At 42.4% G+C, this 18,271-nt stretch overlaps 2 protein-coding genes across 5 annotated transcripts in view; both read left to right on the forward strand.

The window, feature by feature from the left end:
* The first annotated feature begins 2,866 nt into the window (after positions 1-2,866).
* On the forward strand, positions 2,867-11,006 carry ube2d2l (ubiquitin-conjugating enzyme E2D 2 (UBC4/5 homolog, yeast), like). 2 transcript variants are annotated; one of them, XM_027027057.2, is made up of 8 exons: positions 2,867-3,263; positions 7,980-8,043; positions 8,139-8,170; positions 8,301-8,378; positions 8,816-8,921; positions 9,019-9,112; positions 10,104-10,136; positions 10,233-11,006. In XM_027027057.2, exons 1-8 carry the CDS (start codon positions 3,240-3,242, stop codon positions 10,369-10,371), a joined length of 570 nt encoding a protein of 189 aa, XP_026882858.1. In that variant the 5' UTR covers positions 2,867-3,239; the 3' UTR covers positions 10,372-11,006. The 2 variants fall into 2 exon arrangements, with proteins under 2 accessions (XP_026882858.1, XP_026882859.1); XM_027027058.2 differs by lacking the exon at positions 10,233-11,006 and having other exon boundaries at positions 2,870-3,263; positions 10,104-10,185.
* Positions 11,007-12,449: 1,443 nt separating this feature from the next.
* Positions 12,450-18,271, forward strand: part of nfkb1 (nuclear factor of kappa light polypeptide gene enhancer in B-cells 1) — a 28,042-nt gene continuing 22,220 nt past the window's right edge. Inside the window, exons 1-5 of one of the 3 annotated variants that reach the window (XM_027027055.2) lie at positions 12,450-12,805; positions 13,700-13,734; positions 14,482-14,560; positions 17,306-17,343; positions 17,563-17,661. In XM_027027055.2, coding sequence (XP_026882856.2) covers positions 13,705-13,734; positions 14,482-14,560; positions 17,306-17,343; positions 17,563-17,661 — 246 coding nt within the window. In that variant the 5' untranslated portion in view covers positions 12,450-12,805; positions 13,700-13,704. Of the gene's footprint in view, positions 12,806-12,976; positions 13,039-13,187; positions 13,219-13,699; positions 13,735-14,481; positions 14,561-17,305; positions 17,344-17,562; positions 17,662-18,271 lie in introns of those variants that run through there. The other 2 variants (XM_027027056.2, XM_027027054.2) reach the window with 2 other exon arrangements.

Consider the following 18,271-nt stretch of genomic DNA (forward strand, 5'->3'; position numbering starts at 1 on the left):
ACAAAAATAGCAAGAATGTACAAAACCATACAGATCTGTTGGCGAAAATAAACTGGACCTACTTGCAAAATTCGGTTTCGAAAAAGTCTGGCTTAGATATTTTAAAGTAAAAAGCACCATCTTGTGTTCAAATGAGGTATGGCATGCACTGGAAAAGGTCCTGCTGTAATGTCGGAACAAATCAAAATCTGACACTGATATGCAAATTGACCTTCACAGCGTCCTTATAATTTATCTCTCTTGTTGTTTACACACGGTTTAATGACAAAAACGGTTTGGTATTTCCTGCAAAAACAATGCATTCATATATTAAAATTATCAAAAAATTAGCAATTCCTCTTTTACATTGCAACATGTTTTTTTTATCATCAGTGCGTCTCCAACTGGACTATTGAATTGCTCATCTTTGCATGAGCTGTTAATGACAAATATAAACATTTTAAAAAGACAACATTGATGTTTTGTTAATCCCTTTTTCACAGTTCTATTACTGCTCAGACAACTCATTGCTCATTGCATACAATGCTCATTGCATTGTATTTTCCCTACATCCTTTCAAAATCTAATATTTCACAATACAATACCCTCATCACATATATATATATGTGTGTGTGTGTGTGTGTGTGTGTGTGTGTGTGTGTGTGTGTGTGTGTGTGTGTGTGTACTAGTTGTCTACTGTATTGCTTGTAAGAGATGTAGTCAACTTTATATTGGAGAAACCAAGAGAAGGCTTGATGATCAGTTTGTTGAACACCTTCAGACCATCAGAATTAAGAATTTGTCATTTCCAGTGGCAAGATATGTTAATACTAATGGACACTGCATTAATGACATATCTGTTTGCATTGCCAGTTGTTGCTATGGCAGCAATATGGAAATATTCTGAAATATGGAAACTCAAAAAAAGAACTGATCTACACTTAGCATGAAATGAATGTTTCCATGAATGTCTACTTTTTCATATATAAAGTGGCTCCTCCTCCTTGCACAGCAAAGCAGTATATATATATATATATATATATATATATATATATATATATATATATATATATATATATATATACACACACACACACACACACACACACACACACACACACACACACACACACACACTCCCTTTGGGTGGTCTCTTTTTCCTTCAAGCTTGGGTCCTCTACCAGAGGCCTGGGAGCTTGAGGGTCCTGCAATTATCTTATTAATTATCCATTATCTTAGCTGTTCCCAGGACTGCACTCTTCTGTATGGAGATCTTGGATGTTGTTCCAGGGACCTGCTGGAGCCATTCACAACCTCCAGTGCTCTGGTTACCACAGGAACCACTGTTGCTTTCACCTTCCATCCTGTGTGTGTGTGTGTGTGTGTGTGTGTGTGTGTGTGTCTGTGGCTGTGTGTCTGTGGCTGAGTATTTGTGTAAATAAATAAACAAATACACTGATATATATATAGAAATAATAATACTTTAAAATGGGCTCACAAGCATTACATTACATTAACTGTGTCTTGTGTCATATCCAACTAGTACACCTCAGAATGACCGGAGTAGACAGATACCCAACCTCATAGTGCACATTAGTCAACTGGGACCCAAACCTGAATTTCACAATATGTCATCTCCATTGTGCTCTCAAATGTCTTAACCAGATGAAACTTTGGGTATAAAGAAGCAGGGGCTTGGTGAGATCTGTGAGTGTGAAAGTCCAACCAACTTTATGCAAAGATGTAAACACCATTCATAAATCTCTGCTAGATTTTCTGGGCATTGATTTTGTATGCTAATGACCACCACTCTTCTTGACTGCTGAATACATTGAAAGAAGACTACAAGACTACAGAGTGCTGTTTATAGTTATGCAATATAGCATAACAGGTAAATAAGATAAATAAACACAGAAGTAGTAGTGTGACATGAATCCTGATTTATTATTTTCAGTTACATTTAAAGTGCAACTTTCGGTTTCACCTTGTACACACCTGCTTAAGTGGAGGGTAGTCTGTGTTTGATACCTAACAATACCAGAGACCTATGCTCTTATTTATGTTCACGAAGAAGCCAAACAAAACATAAACAAACGGACATGCAAGTTATTTATTTATTTGGTCTGGAATAACCCAAAGTTCTGGTGGAAAAAAACTACAACACTGCATTTCACAGCTTTCACAGAAGTCAATAATTGTCAGTAATTGTCAATAATTTAAAATGCCTGTCTTCGCGGTTGTAGTGAGTGTCCGTCTTAATGCTTAACCTCAGAACTGGAAATTGAAGTTATTAGCCATGATCCAACCAGCATGAGATATTAAGATATTAGGAATCCCGCGTTGGAATGGTTGTCAGCTGCAATTTCTCAGCAGCTTGGTATCGAAAATAAATGTAAAACATTCAGGGCTACTTTTCCAGTCACGCCATTTGGGTATATCCTAAAGCCAGCTGTTAAATCACGTAGGCCTACAGTGTATTTTTCCCCATTTCACTTTGTGAAACGTATCTCCTAGCCCTGTAAATGGTGGTTAATAAACTTAGAATGTAGGCATTAAACCTAATAAGAGTTGATTTTGCATTAAAACACAACTGTCAGACCCATTGATTTGACAAACAAAAGATAACCCTGACGGTTCCTTGAAACATTTAGGCTGCTCTGTTCGTCCTCGCCATTTCTCCTATTCACTAGTGTTCCAGAGACAACATTGAACACATGATGTTAACATGATGTTAACTGATAACATGTTCTCTTAGGCATATAATCTCACGGTTGGGAGTAGGTGGTCGTTACTATCTCACGGTTGGGAGGAGGTGGTCGTTACTATCTCACGGTTGGGAAGAGGTGGTCTCTATTCAGGCCCTGTTGCATGGGTGTGTGTAGTTCCGGTAAGAGAAGACATTTTGTGGAAAGAGAGTTGAGAGGATACACACCATTCAAGAGTGGAAGCAGGGCCCGAGTGTACGGTCTCTTCAGCATTAACGTTATCCGATGTACATGTAATACCGATAAGGGGCAGTTTAAGACGGTTAATTATTATAATTTATTTCTGTATTCTGACAGTCCCTTGATTTTAACATTAAATATCTAGTTCCGTCGGTTTGGCGGGGCCAATCACATTCATCAGTTAGTTAGCTAGCTAGCTCACGATCCACATTGCTTGGCTAGCAAGCAAAAAGCTAGCGGTTAGCTAGCAAGACACCAGAGTTCACCGGCGATATCTCCCCATTCCTCGGCGAGCAGACCCACTGCAGAGACAGAATGGCGTTGAAACGAATTCACAAGGTAATTTAATTTGAGTATTTTTGAATTCACGAGTCAATTTGTTTTGAGTAAATTGACTTCAAGTTCACGTTAATGCTGTCAGCAGTTCTACACTTGTTAGCTGGCTAACACTAGCTAACTTAACAGCCGTATATGTTAGCAATCAGGTTAAATCGTATTTAGAAAGCTAACCTAACTAACATTATGAATATATAGCTAGCTAGACCGTTTATTCTGTGACTAGGCCGGTAGTGGTTAGTTGTGTCTTAAACAATCAATTTTCACAGTAATCGTTCTCGTCTATGGTACCATAAAGGGTTGATAATCTAACTACCTAGCAAAAGTGACCAATGTTTTTAAATTAGTCAGCTACTTGGCTACCGAGCCTAATCCAGTTCTTTACAATTTGTCAGGTAAATCTCTAATAAATCGCTAGGTAACTTGCTGTTGTTTGGTTGAGTGTGTGACAGCTATTTAAATTCATGTTATTAGGTAGGCGAGTCAGCTGGAAGGTAAGGATAACGTTAGCCAGCCAGCTAACGTCGGCTAGCTGGCTAAACCAGTGTCACTCCATTCCACCAATGACTTTGAAGTTGAGGTTAGCTGTAGTAACAAGCCAGGCTTATTTAATTATGTGTAGTAATTTACGGGGTAGCTAGCTACTTGTCAGACCGTAAGAATTTCCTTGACTTTTGGCAGTTAGCTAGCTGGCTAGGTTGCTATACGGTCTCTTTTACCAATCCACTTTAAAATATGCGGAGAGCCCTGGCCATTTGGTGAATGTCTTTAAGAAGTATTGCTTGATCGTGTTCTCATTTGCCGTTAGGTTAGATGGCTGAGCTCACTCAGACTGCAGATGGTTTTTCATACACAAAAGAGGATGCAGTATAGCTACGATAACTTGATTCATTGTGAAGGTGGTAAACTGAAGTTATGCAACGGAGTATGGTGGATCAGATAACTAAGGTCTTCAGGGCTTGGTGACGTTGAGGGATGTTTATAGGCGAGATTGGCTAATACAATGTGCATCAAGAGTTCTGTCCTTTTCTTGCCAGCATTAACAAAAACCTTGCAGCCTGTTACTTTAAAGTCCTCTAGGAGCTAACGAGGCATCATTACAGAACAGACTTTACAAGTAGTTTGTTATAGTGTGAAGTACACAGTCAATCCGCTAAACATGGCACGAGCACCAATTTTCCCTTTATACAAAAAAGTATTAATGATATTTAAGTAACTAACCTAGCTAACTGAGGCAGTCATGTTGAATGTCTTGGCTGTGTGCATGTACCCAGCAAAATGCTCATTCCCGAACATTTGCTGCTATTTCATCAATACTGAAACCTGACAATTGAGCTCATGCTTGGACAAGCATACGTGGGACCGTCAGAGAGCTCCCTGAAGGAAACGCAAACCCTTGGTGTTGCACACGCTGGCTCTTTTTTTTTTTTTTTTAAACTTTCTCAACTGCGGACTGGGACAGTTGGTCTCTTATATCCCGTCAGAAGTATGCAGGATTAAAAATAGCAGCCGCCGTTACCACTGTCCTATATTACTGTGCTGTTTTTGTGTCATACTTTAAATTAATATGCTTCCTTTCTACTTTTCTTAGACAAGAGTCACTGAGGAAATATATTTTATAACGTTTAAGGCAAAACTGGCTTTGTCTAAGCGGCAGCCCGCCATTGTTGGAGATCTATAGGAATGCAAGTTCTGACTTTACAGATATGTGATTACAATTAAGGACATTGGGAAAACTCAAAATTCTTATTGATTTTATTACATCATTTTTGTTAAATTCCACATTATTTTCTACAACAATTAGAAATCAGTATGGAAGCAAATTCTCACCTGTGCTATCTGGTCCTGTTCCCCTCTACCATACACAGATTTATTTTGACCAGAACTTTGTTTAGAATGTTATTTTGGCCAGAAATGAGCATGTACTATATTGACCATTATTATAAAAAATTGTAAGAGTCCGCAATGGATGCAGGATACCTTTTAGGTCAGTGCATCACTGTTTTTACAACGCTAAATGTAAGATATCAGTGCTGTCAGGCAGAACGAACACTTAACACATTTATACATGATTCAAGGACAAGTACTTTTATTTTAGTCTTTAGCCTTGTTACTTTTAGTCTTTAGTATTGTTACTGTCATTTCTTAAAGAAATGTTGTAAGGAAGCAGTGTTGTCCAAGAGCACAGCGACAGCCTTAGGCCTGAGCTCCAAACCTGCTTTCACGGTTTCATTTAGATATTACCCAGGATGCACCCCTGCAAATCTAAACAGTACAGGTCTTGCTATCTTGCTCCTGTTTACAGTAGCTTGTCTTCTGCCGTGCTCTGCGCTAGAAATGCGCGACTACATGGAGGACCCAAGTGCCGCTGTCCAGAGCCGCAGACTGTTGTGATGAGTAAAACTCCAGAATCTGCTCTACAGTTCCTTTGACATTTCATTCTCTCTCCCTCCTCCTCTGCCTTGTCTTGTCCCTTTTTCTCTGGCTCTCAGAGAAATAACATTATCTGTCTCTTGTCCGAACGTGTGAAATGGGCAAGAACTTTCTGCTTTCCCTCTTCTCATTCTCACACTCGGCTTGTTAAAACCTTTTGTGTGTTGCACCAGACGCACTTGACGTTTGCTTTGTTGTTACAACCACAGATAAGCAACCTCTTCCTGCAACACCCCCACCACACACACACACACAAACAAAGACAAGGATGGTGAACCTGCTTTCTCAGAAATTGGTATCTTGAGTTCTGCGAAGTACTTGTGTGTACCCACATTCTCTCCCTGTTCTTCTCCTCTCTCTCTCTCTCTCTCTCTCTCTCTCTCTCTCTCTCTCTCTCTCTCTCTCTCTCTCTCTCTCTCTCTCTCTCTCACATGCCACACGAGGCTGCACTGTGCCAGCATCCGCCTTGCGATTGCTTGTGAGGTCCTCCTTTGCAAAAGGCAGTGTGGCATTGCGCACTTTTAAGCTGTCGACAGACCGACATGGCAGACCCACGCCAGTTCCCCAATCAGTACCAGAAGCTCAGTTCATTCATAAATTGTCGTTCGATCTCCTTTCTGCACTACATTGTACGTGCCCACGCTTTGTCTGAGCAGCTGATCGATCTGCTTCCGGACCATTGGCTGCTCTTACTAAAATTCAGGATGGATATTTAAAACAAACAAGCAGGAAACAAAAAAAACCCTCACAACTTCTTCCACACACAAACACAAAATCATGTTGCAGAATTTTTGATTGTGGTATTTTTGATTATATAGCACAATAATTAAGTCAGTTATTCAAATGCCAAATGAATTGTCACACTATATGCTATAATTGCAGTATGGAATATATTGCATCAATTAAAACTCTTTAGTAAAACCTTTATCACAGTAAGACATATTAACTTGAATTAGTTTAGATAAAATTTCTGTTTGTTGGATCATGTAAACATCATGACTGATCAAAACATTGAAGACGCACTTTTCTGGAATGCCTGAGACTGGCATGTGCTATACTCACACAATATGCGTGCACACACACAGACACACAAACCAAACATGCATGTGACATGATGGTGGTCTTGATTGCAATTTGCAGTCTTAGTCATAGAAAGTTTACTAGCCTTGTTTCTAGTTGTGCCTTTGATTGACAGGGCGGGTAAACTTGTAGGCTTCCATTTCCCAGCATGCACATGGAAACCACCAAACATGTTTTTGAGTTGGTGCAGAAAATAAGCCTGTAGAAAGGCAGTAGTAGTAGCTCAGAAAGAAACCCGGTCACGTGAGCATGCAGGTTGTACACAGAACAATTCCTTAGATACAGACGTCATCATGCCGCCAGTGAGGAGTCACGACTGATTGTGTGCGATTAGGAGCGTCTTGCTGGCCCTGATTACCCAGAAATGCACCTTGGCCAGCTGATGGCAGGCCCCGCATCACTCAAGGGTGCAAAGGTGTTGGCTTGCCGGAACTCTCCCTTCTTGTGCTGATCCGAGGCCAGTTTCTCTGTTGCCTTGTGGTTTGGTGGTTGAGGTGTGCGAGTCGTTCATATTGCGATGTGATGTTACCGCTCTTGTTGAGAGAAGGCCACCAGTTTCCCCTCATCTAACACTCAACTTAGCTTGTCGATTCTGTTATCGAACCCTCCACACCTGAGAGATTTGTGTGCTGTAGGTAGTAGGCAGGAACCAGTGCTTGTCTGATCTGAAAAGTAGTGGGTTAGAGTAGTCTTTCTGTTCTTGTCTTGTTTCTTCCTTGTGTGCTCTCTCTCTCTCTCTCTCACTCTACACCTTTTCCTTCTACAGGTAACAGACTGATATGTTGCTATAGCATAACCTCATCTTTGTGTTGGGCCTGTGTTAGGAGGAGAACATGCCTCCAGCCTGAGTACACCTGGATGCTCTGGAATTGGGGCTTTTTCAGCACATTAATGTGTGTGTGCGTGTGTGTGTGCGTGTGTGTGTGCGTGTGTGTGTGCGTGTGTGTGTGCGTGTGTGTGTGCGTGTGTGTGTGCGTGTGTGTGTGCGTGTGTGTGTGCGTGTGCGTGTGGTGTGTGCGTGTGTGTGCGTGTGTGTGTGTGCGTGTGTGTGCGTGCTGTGTGTGTGCGTGTGTGTGCGTGTGTGTGCGTGTGTGTGCGTGCGTGTGTGTGCGTGTGTGTGTGCGTGTGTGTGTGCGTGCGTGGTGTGTGCGTGCGTGCGTGCGTGCGTGCGTGCGTGCGTGCGTGCGTGTGTGCGTGCGTGTGTAGGAGTTGACTGATTTGGGCCGGGACCCTCCAGCACAGTGTTCTGCAGGACCAGTGGGGGATGACTGTGAGTAGTCTACTGATTCTGTACTGCATGTGACAACACATAATGTTCTCACCTGCTCTTGCTCTCTTTCTGATTTCTTGTTCTGTGTTTTGCAGTGTTTCATTGGCAAGCTACTATTATGGGACCTGTGAGTATGCACACGCTACATCTTTAGCTTCCTCGTGACACAAGCCTTGGTCGTTTTTCACTCATGACCACTGCTTTGCCTTGTCTGACATGCTGACCTCCACGGGTGTCTCTTGTCATTCTCTTCACAGAATGACAGTCCTTATCAAGGGGGCGTATTCTTCTTGACCATTCATTTTCCTACAGACTACCCATTCAAACCGCCTAAGGTACGTAGCCAGACTCACCCTTCTGTAGAAACTCGAAGCAAAGCTCTACCAGTCTGCCAGCGTTCCATCACCATGAGAACCTGGTGGTTCCTCCAGAATGAAGTCGGTGTTATGGAGACAAGCTGACTCTCGAAACACACGACCCCTGGAACAGTCATAAACTCCCTTCTGAGTTTCCTAAAATGTTTGAAAACATTTACTTTTTTATGAAGGAAAACATTAGCGTATATCTTGGGGAATTTCCCAGCGGAAGTGTTTACAGTTTGATTGCTGATTTTAAAGCCTGTGAATGTTTGCGGTGCATCACGCAAGTAAGACAGTGAACCAGCCTTATGTGCTCTGTTTCACCATAATTACGGTTCTTCTCATTTCCCTGTGGCATCAAATTTGGATCTGTTTGCAGATTTTTAAAAAGCCTCTCTCTACCTCTGCCACAGGTTGCTTTCACCACAAGAATTTATCACCCGAATATTAACAGTAACGGCAGCATCTGTTTGGATATTCTAAGATCACAGTGGTCGCCAGCATTAACTATTTCTAAAGGTAAGCGGAGAGAGGCGGACCGTTTATGGGGGGCTATGATGCGACACACAGCTGTGGGACTGCGAGCTTTCTGACTGTGGCCTTTGCTCTGTTGCAGTTCTCTTGTCCATTTGTTCACTGTTATGTGACCCAAACCCCGATGACCCGCTAGTGCCAGAGATAGCTCGCATATACAAAACAGACAACGAAAAGTAAGTATTTCCTCATGTCCTTTGATTTATGGAATGAGGATATTCACCAATAAAGTGAATCACTGCTACCTAAATTTCCTCTTGAGTAACAATTGTACAGTTTCCTCAACAAAGTATTCACATGTTGTATTTCAGGAAATATTTGTATGAACCGGAGTTTTAAAGGTTTAAACCGGGTGTGTATAGGAGTGACGGATCTAGCCCACAGGCAGCCAAGGTCAAAGGTGTGGTCGTGACTACAGCCAGAGTGTGGAGCAGCCTACTCCATCCAGGCAGTGAACTGGGACAATCAGCCAGACATTTCCTAGGCCAGTTGTAGTTAATGTTTTGATTAGTGAGCATAAGGGGACTGATAAACCTAGGCTGACTGTGTCTGGAAATGGTCGGTCTGGCTGCTGTGGGGTCAACGTCGAAGGTCACGGCTCAGGGTTCACGGACCTGTGCTGGCATGAGCGAAGCCAGGGTAGTCGGCTGACAAGTGACTTTTTTTTTAATGTTGCACAATAAATGCCAAAATTAAGTGCTAATAAGCTTTTTGACAGATGTAGAAGTTTTTTGTTTTTTTTCCCTCTCTTAGTAAGATTATCAAAGCTGTAGTCTGGAAGGGCTACTTGCTTAGTTCCTCAGGTATAATGTGCTGGCCAGAGTGTGCACAGAGCAGTGCTCTAGGGGTAAGACCAGGCATCAGGGCATTATTTATCTGGGTAGGGGTGTGGGTCGAGTGCGTATGAGAGCCAGAGAGTGCGTTTGGGGGTCTGCCAGCTTTAAGTCCAGAGAAGTGGAAGTGGCATCTTGGTCTACTCTGGGGAGGAGAGGGAGGGAGCTTCACGGCTTCACCTTGGTTATTCTTGCACCAAGAATGGTGCTGGCTGGAGTACAGTTGGCAGTCATGCTCACTGATGCAGGGAGTGACTTTTACCACTCTTCAGCACCACTGTTAATTTCTCACTTACGCTTGCTTGTGCTCTCTCTCTCTGTATCTGCTCTCCAGGTACAACAGAATAGCTCGGGAATGGACTCAAAAGTATGCCATGTGATGACTGAAGAAACATCACATCAAGTCTGCATTATAGCTGAAAAAACATTCAATAACCGAGTCTTCTTTTGTTTCCCCTCTCAGTGAATTGGCACCCCTCATCCACTCCCTGCCGTCTCAGACCAAATTAGTTCTTTTGTTCAGTTGTTTTGTGTCCCTTTTTAAAATGTCATGCTACAAAGAAGGAGATGTCATAGCAAAATCACTTTTTATTCATCTTTAATAATATGCCCTTGGGTCTAGACTATAGAGCATGTATTAAACTCCCAGGCACTTCTTAATGACGTTAAAAGAAGACAATAAAAAGAAGCGGATAAGTCATCAGTCGCTTTTAACTCACGCCACATACCGGAGGTGCTATAAAAGAAAAATACAGGAAATGGTCCTTCATGAGCGATCTATTGCTGGGTTGGCAGTCACATTTTTATAAGCTTTTACAATAGCAATGATACAGTCTGTGAAATGTAATAATACTCTTGCTTATAACTGACTGTTTAAGTGGACAAAGTTAGTCCCATTATTACATCAGCAGTTACAAAGAATATGAAATCTATTTTATGCATGTCAGTGGGGACAAGAAGTCAACTGGTGGTTCGCTGAAAAAGGCTCTTTGCTAACAGTGTTAAGCCAAAAAGGCGTGTCCACTTAATTTGAGGACTTTTATTTTGTTATTCCCTTCCCTGCCCCCCACCCCATTGTTTTTAAATAAGGAGATCACCTTTCTCCCCGACTCACACTGTTTGCTTGTTGCACTGAATATATGATTCGAAGCTCTTGATTGATGACCGATCAGCTAATAGCTCTACTAGCTGTTGATTTTGTTTTCTCAATAAAGTTGGTAAAAGTACAATACAACAAGCTACTCTGTTGTTTCTCGTGGGTTGCGTGCGGTGGTAGGATTATTTCTTTAACCCTGTACATTTGGTTATAGCAAACATTTTGTAGTCATGACTGACTAAAATATACCTTTACTTTTATCTAAATTTAATTTTATGAAGAATCTAACTACATTCTTTTGATTCTCCAGTTGGGTATCATTGGTGGTAAATACTATATTTTGAAGTGTATAATGCAGAAATGTCATTAGATGAAACTTGATAAATTTGATCAACTTGTTTCATAAAATAGGTAAATGGAATCTTAATTGATTTTAGGTTTAATTTAACATTTGAAAAGAGTAACAATGGGAAAAGGATCAATAATGAATATGAATTGTTTTTTGGGGGGGGGTTGTTTTTTTTTTAAAGTAGTTACAGGGTGTGTGTGTGTGTGTATGTGTATATATATAATATGTGTGTGTGTGTATATATATATATATATATATATATATAATATATATACATTTTTTTATTTTTTATTTTTTTTTTAATGGAAATAATACTCCATTAAAATGTATTGCAAGTGCACTAGTTAAGACATCAAAAATGACTAACATTGCTATTGCTGGACAATAAAAATCCTCAATAGGGTTAAAATACCATAAAAATATCCTTCCCAATTCATTCTTATGTTTTCCATATTGAATTAAACCCCACTTGCCTTGGGTTAGAATACAGCAAAAGCAAGTTTAGATTCCCCCTTTTTTAACATGAGGGTTCTTGGTGAAATTGATTGTGCTTCTCAAGACTACACCAGCCAGGTGTGGGACAAAATTGCACACAGGGATCTGTGCCATTTCAGTACTCTTAGTCTTGCTGAATGTACAGTGAAGCAGGTACCATGTGAGAGTGCACAGTCTGATCTCGAGCAAGTCAGAAGCACCGTGAAGCAAGCACACAACACCTCTCCAAAGGATGAGATCCTCGAACAACTGGAGGTCTATTAATAGTCCTGCACCTGTGATCTTCCTCTGCCTTAATGCAAGTATGGTCTGTTGTCCTATCCTTGGGAGAGATACCCCCAATAATGCACATTATCCTTCTCTACATTACACTTTGTTTAGAAAGCACTGTATTTACTTAAGTAAGGAGAGTGAAGTATTGCATTCAGTGTTATGCAAAGGAAAAAAATTTATTATGCAAGGAAAATATACAAATATTAAGAAAACTCATGACACCAAATTTGCTGGAAATGAATATGAAAGTTACAGTGATCAATGAAGGTATCTGAGAAAAATGCCAATGCAAATTTGTATTTTTAAATAGTATATAAAACCTGAAACTTGTCATATTGGTTTGTAGATATGCTGTAAATGTTTTTACATAAACAGCAAATTTCAAGTGTTTTTTTTTTTTAAATGAAGCTTGTAATCGCTATCCCTGACCACGAGGGGGCATATGGCATGGGCCAATAGTAGAAAACGTGTGATACGTCAGGGAATTTCCAGTAAGGAAGTCAAGTTTCTCTACAAACTTGATTCTGGCTGATATTCTTGGTATCATCAATGAAAGAATATTATCATTGATGTGTCTGCTTGTACTTTCTAAGTACCATTAGTACCTAGATTTTTAAAAAGAAGCCGTTAGCTATAATTCAAATGAGGAGAGTACCGTAAGTAGCTTAGGTTAGTGTGTATCAACAAACACACGCTCAGAAGCCTACATGGAGCACTAAGTTAGCTAGCTAGCTAGCTACTTTGTTTTTAATCATTCAGTATTTGCTTTCGGCCAGGCAACAAATTCATGTTGATCCTCTATCTTGGACACTTTTTCGCAAAGGTAAGTAACTAACAGGCAAGCATAACTTTATAGTCCTGTTTTGCAGCTTGGAGCTGCTGTGAGTGTGTTTTTTTTAATCAGCTCCTCCTGTGAGCTAAGCTACCTTAGCTTAGCTAGCTAGCATTGTGACTTCCTACTTCTGACCAGTCACCTGAGCGGTTTAGCTTAGCCAGTTAACATTAACTCGCCTGGGACGAGACTTTGCAGCCTAACACCGACGGCTCAGCTCGGCGGTGAGTATAACGAAGCGCACAGGTGTCCGGGGCGAGTCTGAGTTGGGTTGGTCTACTTCAGGACGGGGCGGTTTGGCTGTGAGGCTGACTGACTTCACCGTGAACAGGCGCAGGCGAGGATGGCACGCCGCCTTCCACAGTCTTAACCCGATTTATTTTACCTTATGAAAAGCGAACGTGGTAAATTCCCTTTCCGTTGTAGCGCCAGGATTTGGGCCGTTACCTATGTTAAAAAAAACCAAAAGCAATTTGTGAATTATAGTCAGTGTGTTCGTGTTTGTTAAATGTGTTTTGATTTTGGATCATTTTTCCCCCATGTCGTTTTACATTTCGTGTTATTCGCCTCCTTGTCAGTTGGGTGTACTCTCAACTTTAGCGTTTCTGGCTTAGGGTTTTAAAACGTTAAAACATTTCAGAAGAAGGCCAGGAACCTGAACTTAATAACTTAGTAATTATGCAGGCGATCTTGGGATGCAGTATTTTAAATTGTTGGTCAATGATCAGGTTATTATCAGGTTTAAACTGATTGAAATCTAAGGTCTTGTTTATGTAACTAGTATACTATTATCATACTGTAATCATATCATCGCAGTTAAATGTCTGTGTTTGTGTTTAATTTAATTTTAAGAAATAATTCCACTCTCCACCCCACCCCCCACAGGAACCATGACTGAAGAGGATGCATATCACCCACAGGTGAGATTAACACAGGATCTGTATTAATCAGAAAAAAATAATCGTATGATGTAGTTTTAATCAGTGGGCAGTGGTTGTTAACCTACTGACAAAATTTGCTGTTGCTAGTTCCTTTTTTCGGTTTGGTTGCATTGTCTTTGTATTGTGAATACAAGAGTACGAAAGAGCCGCAGCAATTACAGGCCTTTTCATGTGCAACTCTATAGTAATGCTGCGTTGCGCTCGGTGCATAAGCGTACCTATTAATCCTGAACAAAGCATCGTTCGAGATCACATAATTTGTCAGGCCTGCTGCATTCGGTAAAATCTAATTATGAGAATAATCACAGGAAACGTCTCTTAGAAAGCTGCCGAGTTTTGCTGTTTTTTTCCTGCCTGCTGTGGTCGACGCTGCCTTCCCTTCAGCGTTACCTCATGCGCGATAGGCGCTCAGAGTCCCAGCTCGCGGCTTGCATGCAGAGAGCTCGCTGCGTCCCCGCGACCCGGCCGCTGTTTTACCCTCACCGTCGCCCCTCGTGCCGCCGGAGTGAACGGGCGAGCGAATCCTGGGCTCTGGCGCGTAGCCCCCTGCAGCTTCCACTGTCAAATGTTTTTGCACGTAAAATGTTTATGCTTTGAGAAAATGGATTGCAGCCTCGTTTTTGCCTCGGTAGATACACAGTTTCTACCAAAAGCTAGTTAAATGGTAATATGGCACAGACTGGATATCCATTTATTTTGCTCTGATTTCTCTGATCTTCTGTGCAGTTCATTGACTATGATCCGTGGATTCAGCCCATGGACCAGGCTTTCCCGGCCATGCCCCACACCAGCACTCCAAGGATAGGTAAGGGTTCACCGCCCATCCCCAATTGGACTGCCAGTAGATCACCAGTAGCGTCATGATCTTGTGATCTGCAGCGCGTCCAGCAGTTGGCTCGGGTTCACTTCTCATGTCCTGCCGTGCAGAGCCTGGGAATCCCGCAGACCGCAACGTGGAATAACATTTCAGGCAGCAGTTCGTTTTTTAGGAATGGAGCTCAACGTGGTTTGTTTAAGTAAAGTGCTAGCTTGGTGCTGAACGTACTCCCCATCGCAGGGAGAGAACGATCGAGGCTTGTCATTTGCACGAAGCACGGCTGGTGTGGCCGTGGTCACCTCTGGACCTCACGTCTGGCGTTTGGGCCAGTTGCCTGAGAGGGTCTGCCGTCAAGAACAACTCCATTCAGGGACAGCACGCGGAACACGAGGGGCGTTAGAAGGTCGAAACTGGTTTTCTGAAGATTTAATTACGATCGTTGCGTGGAAGTCGTGTCATGGGGGCAACGAATACAAAGCAGACTTTGTTCCCTTCCACCTGGATCTTTGACAAGGCCTTAATTTTTGAGACAGCCGTGTCTCGACACTTGCTCTGACTCACCTGACGGCCTCGTTAAGAGCTGTAATGACTCCTGACTAATTGAGCCTATGGCAGATTAGAAAACAAATGTGTGCATTTTTATGGTCTCAACTCGAGTAACTGAAGATCAGCGTATGTCAAGTGGATGACATTCCATGACTTTCCGTTGTAAGCGCTGGCATAAATTTGCCCTCCCCGTAACACTGTTATAGTACACGATGCCGCGCGCACACAGACACGTGTGCGCGCGCGCAGACACACACACACACACACACACACACACACACACAGATGCATGCATGCACACACACACACACAGAGCGTGTAGAGTGTGAAGGAAGCTTTGTTTCTATTTTCTGCTCTTTTCACTTCTCTCTTTGACATTAGGCAGACGGTTGAACCACGCCTCATCGTACGCAGTCACTTAAGGAAGCTTTTACCAAAAAACACTCTGAACCTTTCTCCAAGTACAGCTCACACCCTCTCATCAATACCGCTCAGTCTTTCACCAAATACTGCTCAGAGGTTTTTTGTTTTTTTTAATCAGATTGCGCTTAAAAAACTTTAACGAGTAGTAGAAAAGCTAAGGTTCACTGTTGGACAGTCAGGAAGAAATGGCACACATTGTATTCTCTTCGCATTAAGGAATAAGGAGAATATGGATGTAATTCGTAGCCTGTGCCCTACAGGACCCACAGTTTGAGCTCTTTCGGCGTTTCTAGGAATAATGTTGGCCTTGATGAAGTTGAATTTCCTGGGCTTTCCTTGTCCTGTTTGTGTAATGTGCACTTCTAAATCAGACCACAGCTTCAGTGAATTAAGTTTGAACATTTTAAAATAATCTTTGAAGCAATGCTCTGGTTGCTGCTAAAACTGTTCAGATATTCAGTTCCAGTGAGTTTGTCATAGTGCTGTCCTCTTCTGCTTTTGTTCTCCTCTCTCTTCTGTGTTTATTTACATGATTCCTGTGGGATTGAGCTGTCTCAGAATGTCTGAAGGGTCATTTACATAATTTGCGTAAATATGCATCAATGGGCACCTGGCATCCCCCAGACCTGTTGGCTCCTCCCCAAAGATGGATTATGTCATGCCGATTACCTCAGAGAGCTCTCGGTGTGAATGATATCATTGCGGCATCGGGTATCCTTTTTCAAGAGCTCCAGGACAGAGCCTCGATCTGCGGTGGCCGGCGCGTCAGAGCTGGGCGCAGACTTTGAAGGGTGCGGTGCGGAGCGGAGACCCCCTAAGGGTGGGCTTTGAATCCGTGCCCTGGATGTGTTGCGTCAGTGTGTTGTATGTTAATTGTAGTCCCTGCAGAGTGGAGGTCGCATCATATCTTCTGCGTGCGTGTTTGTGTGTTTGCGTGCATGTTTGTGCGTGCAGTGGACGCAACAAGTCTTTCCTGGTAGCAGGTGCGTCTCTCGAACCACCTGGCTGACAGGACCGTGCTGTGAGGAGGATGTGGTCAGGGCCACGTCCCTGTACAGCACAGGAAGAGGCACGGGTGCGCATGTGCATGCACGTGCATGCCTTAGTCCTAGCCAAAGGGGGTTGGTTACCTCAGCACAATTCATATTTCCTCGTGCAGGTTCATAGCCTTTCTGTGATTGCTTAAGCATGCGTCCTGACACTGAACTGATTCTTGGGTTTTCTCAAAATATTCTGTCAGAAAGTGACATTTCAGTGCAGCTGATAATCATGTCTGCCTCGAAATGGGGGGGGGGGACCTACATGAATAACTCCCTTGATCATTAAAGTTGGTCTCAAAATGACACACACACACACACTTAGCACGTGTGTATACTTCTTGAATACCCCTGTCCCGTGTGCATGAGAATAAAGCGGTCCGGCCTGGGCAGTCCAATTTATCCAAAAGAGTTCCAAACTACAATCGAATATGAAAACAATTTCAGCGGCAGCTTTCCGCCAGTTAGATCGCGAAAAAAAACATGAAGGGTTTAAGTGAAATACTTTGTCATATATTACTGTAATGTACTATAATAGAGAATGTGTGGGCAGGAGAGATCAATCAGAAGTTTTAATTTAACGCTGTTTCTGTGACAGATTGTTGGGTTTGATTAACTGTAACTGGTGTTACTCTGTACCCATACATGAGGTCCACTTTGTGGTTTGAATACAGTGGCTTGCTACTTTTCAACATTTTCTCATGTTGTCTTTTCTCTGTTGCACTAGAGGGACCTTGTCTTCAAATTACAGAACAGCCTAAACAGGTAATGTTAGCTACTTGCAGATGAATCCCAATGGTGAAATTATTTTTTTTTAAAAGCATCACACTGATTACTAGCCAGTCCAGCCTGTTTGATATCGAAACCATCAAGGGCATTGTTGCTTTCATACTACTATTATGCATTAGTCTGTTATAATCATTACTCTGTGCTAAAACTAGTGTATTAGCACTGTTATAACTCCTTTCTTTCATTACTCTGCAGAGAGGATTCCGATTTCGCTATGGCTGCGAAGGCCCCTCCCACGGCGGCCTCCCAGGTGCCTCCAGCGAGAAGAACAGGAAGACCTACCCCCAGGTCAAGGTGAATGCAGTTCCAGGTCACGCGTGACTACCGGGTCTGCCCACAGCCAGCAGCTCAGAGGGACAGGATGATTGATGATGATGATGGTTATTATTGTGATGGGCGTGAGGCAGCACGACTCCACCCAGCCACGCGGGTTCTAACAGCCTGGAGCGCGGGCCTGCTTGGGGTGGGTCTCATCTACTCATGTAAGATGGCCATCAGTGTTGGCACATGCGACGAACAAATGATGGACTTTTTCCAAGTTCTCTGGATGCACTGAAATGGGTTACGTGTGAGGTTTTTAGTAATGATTGCACTTGGTCAGCGGTCATCTTGAGTGTTCTATCGACCTAGCCTGTTAATTGTTGATGAACAGTCTGGTTTTTGGCCATTGGTCGGTTGGTTGTTTTGTCTTTGGGCCGTGTAGCAGTGCATCAGGTTTCAAAGTGTGCTTCAGCTGTGATTAGTGAATGAGTGACAGTATCACATGGCTTTCTGAACGACGAATGATGGACATGATAACCATGCGGTCATCCTAACGAATCGGCATTTAGCGGTACTGGAACTGGGTAGATGCTTTTAACGGGAGTTCTGAGAAATTGTACATGCCGGTTTCTAAGTAATATTT

Source organism: Electrophorus electricus, chromosome 1 (genome assembly GCF_013358815.1).
Source record: "Electrophorus electricus isolate fEleEle1 chromosome 1, fEleEle1.pri, whole genome shotgun sequence".
In the NCBI taxonomy this organism is placed as follows: domain Eukaryota; kingdom Metazoa; phylum Chordata; class Actinopteri; order Gymnotiformes; family Gymnotidae; genus Electrophorus; species Electrophorus electricus.

What these genes read in the sequence shown, in the direction of transcription:
- ube2d2l (XM_027027057.2), top strand. Translation starts at nt 3,240, where the DNA reads ATGGCGTTGAAACGAATTCACAAG. An exon ending in AGGACCAGTGGGGGATGACT is followed by an intron (nt 8,044 to 8,138) that starts GTGAGTAGTCTA and finishes TGTGTTTTGCAG; the next exon opens with TGTTTCATTGGCAAGCTACT. An exon ending in TACAAAACAGACAACGAAAA is followed by an intron (nt 9,113 to 10,103) that starts GTAAGTATTTCC and finishes TCTGCTCTCCAG; the next exon opens with GTACAACAGAATAGCTCGGG.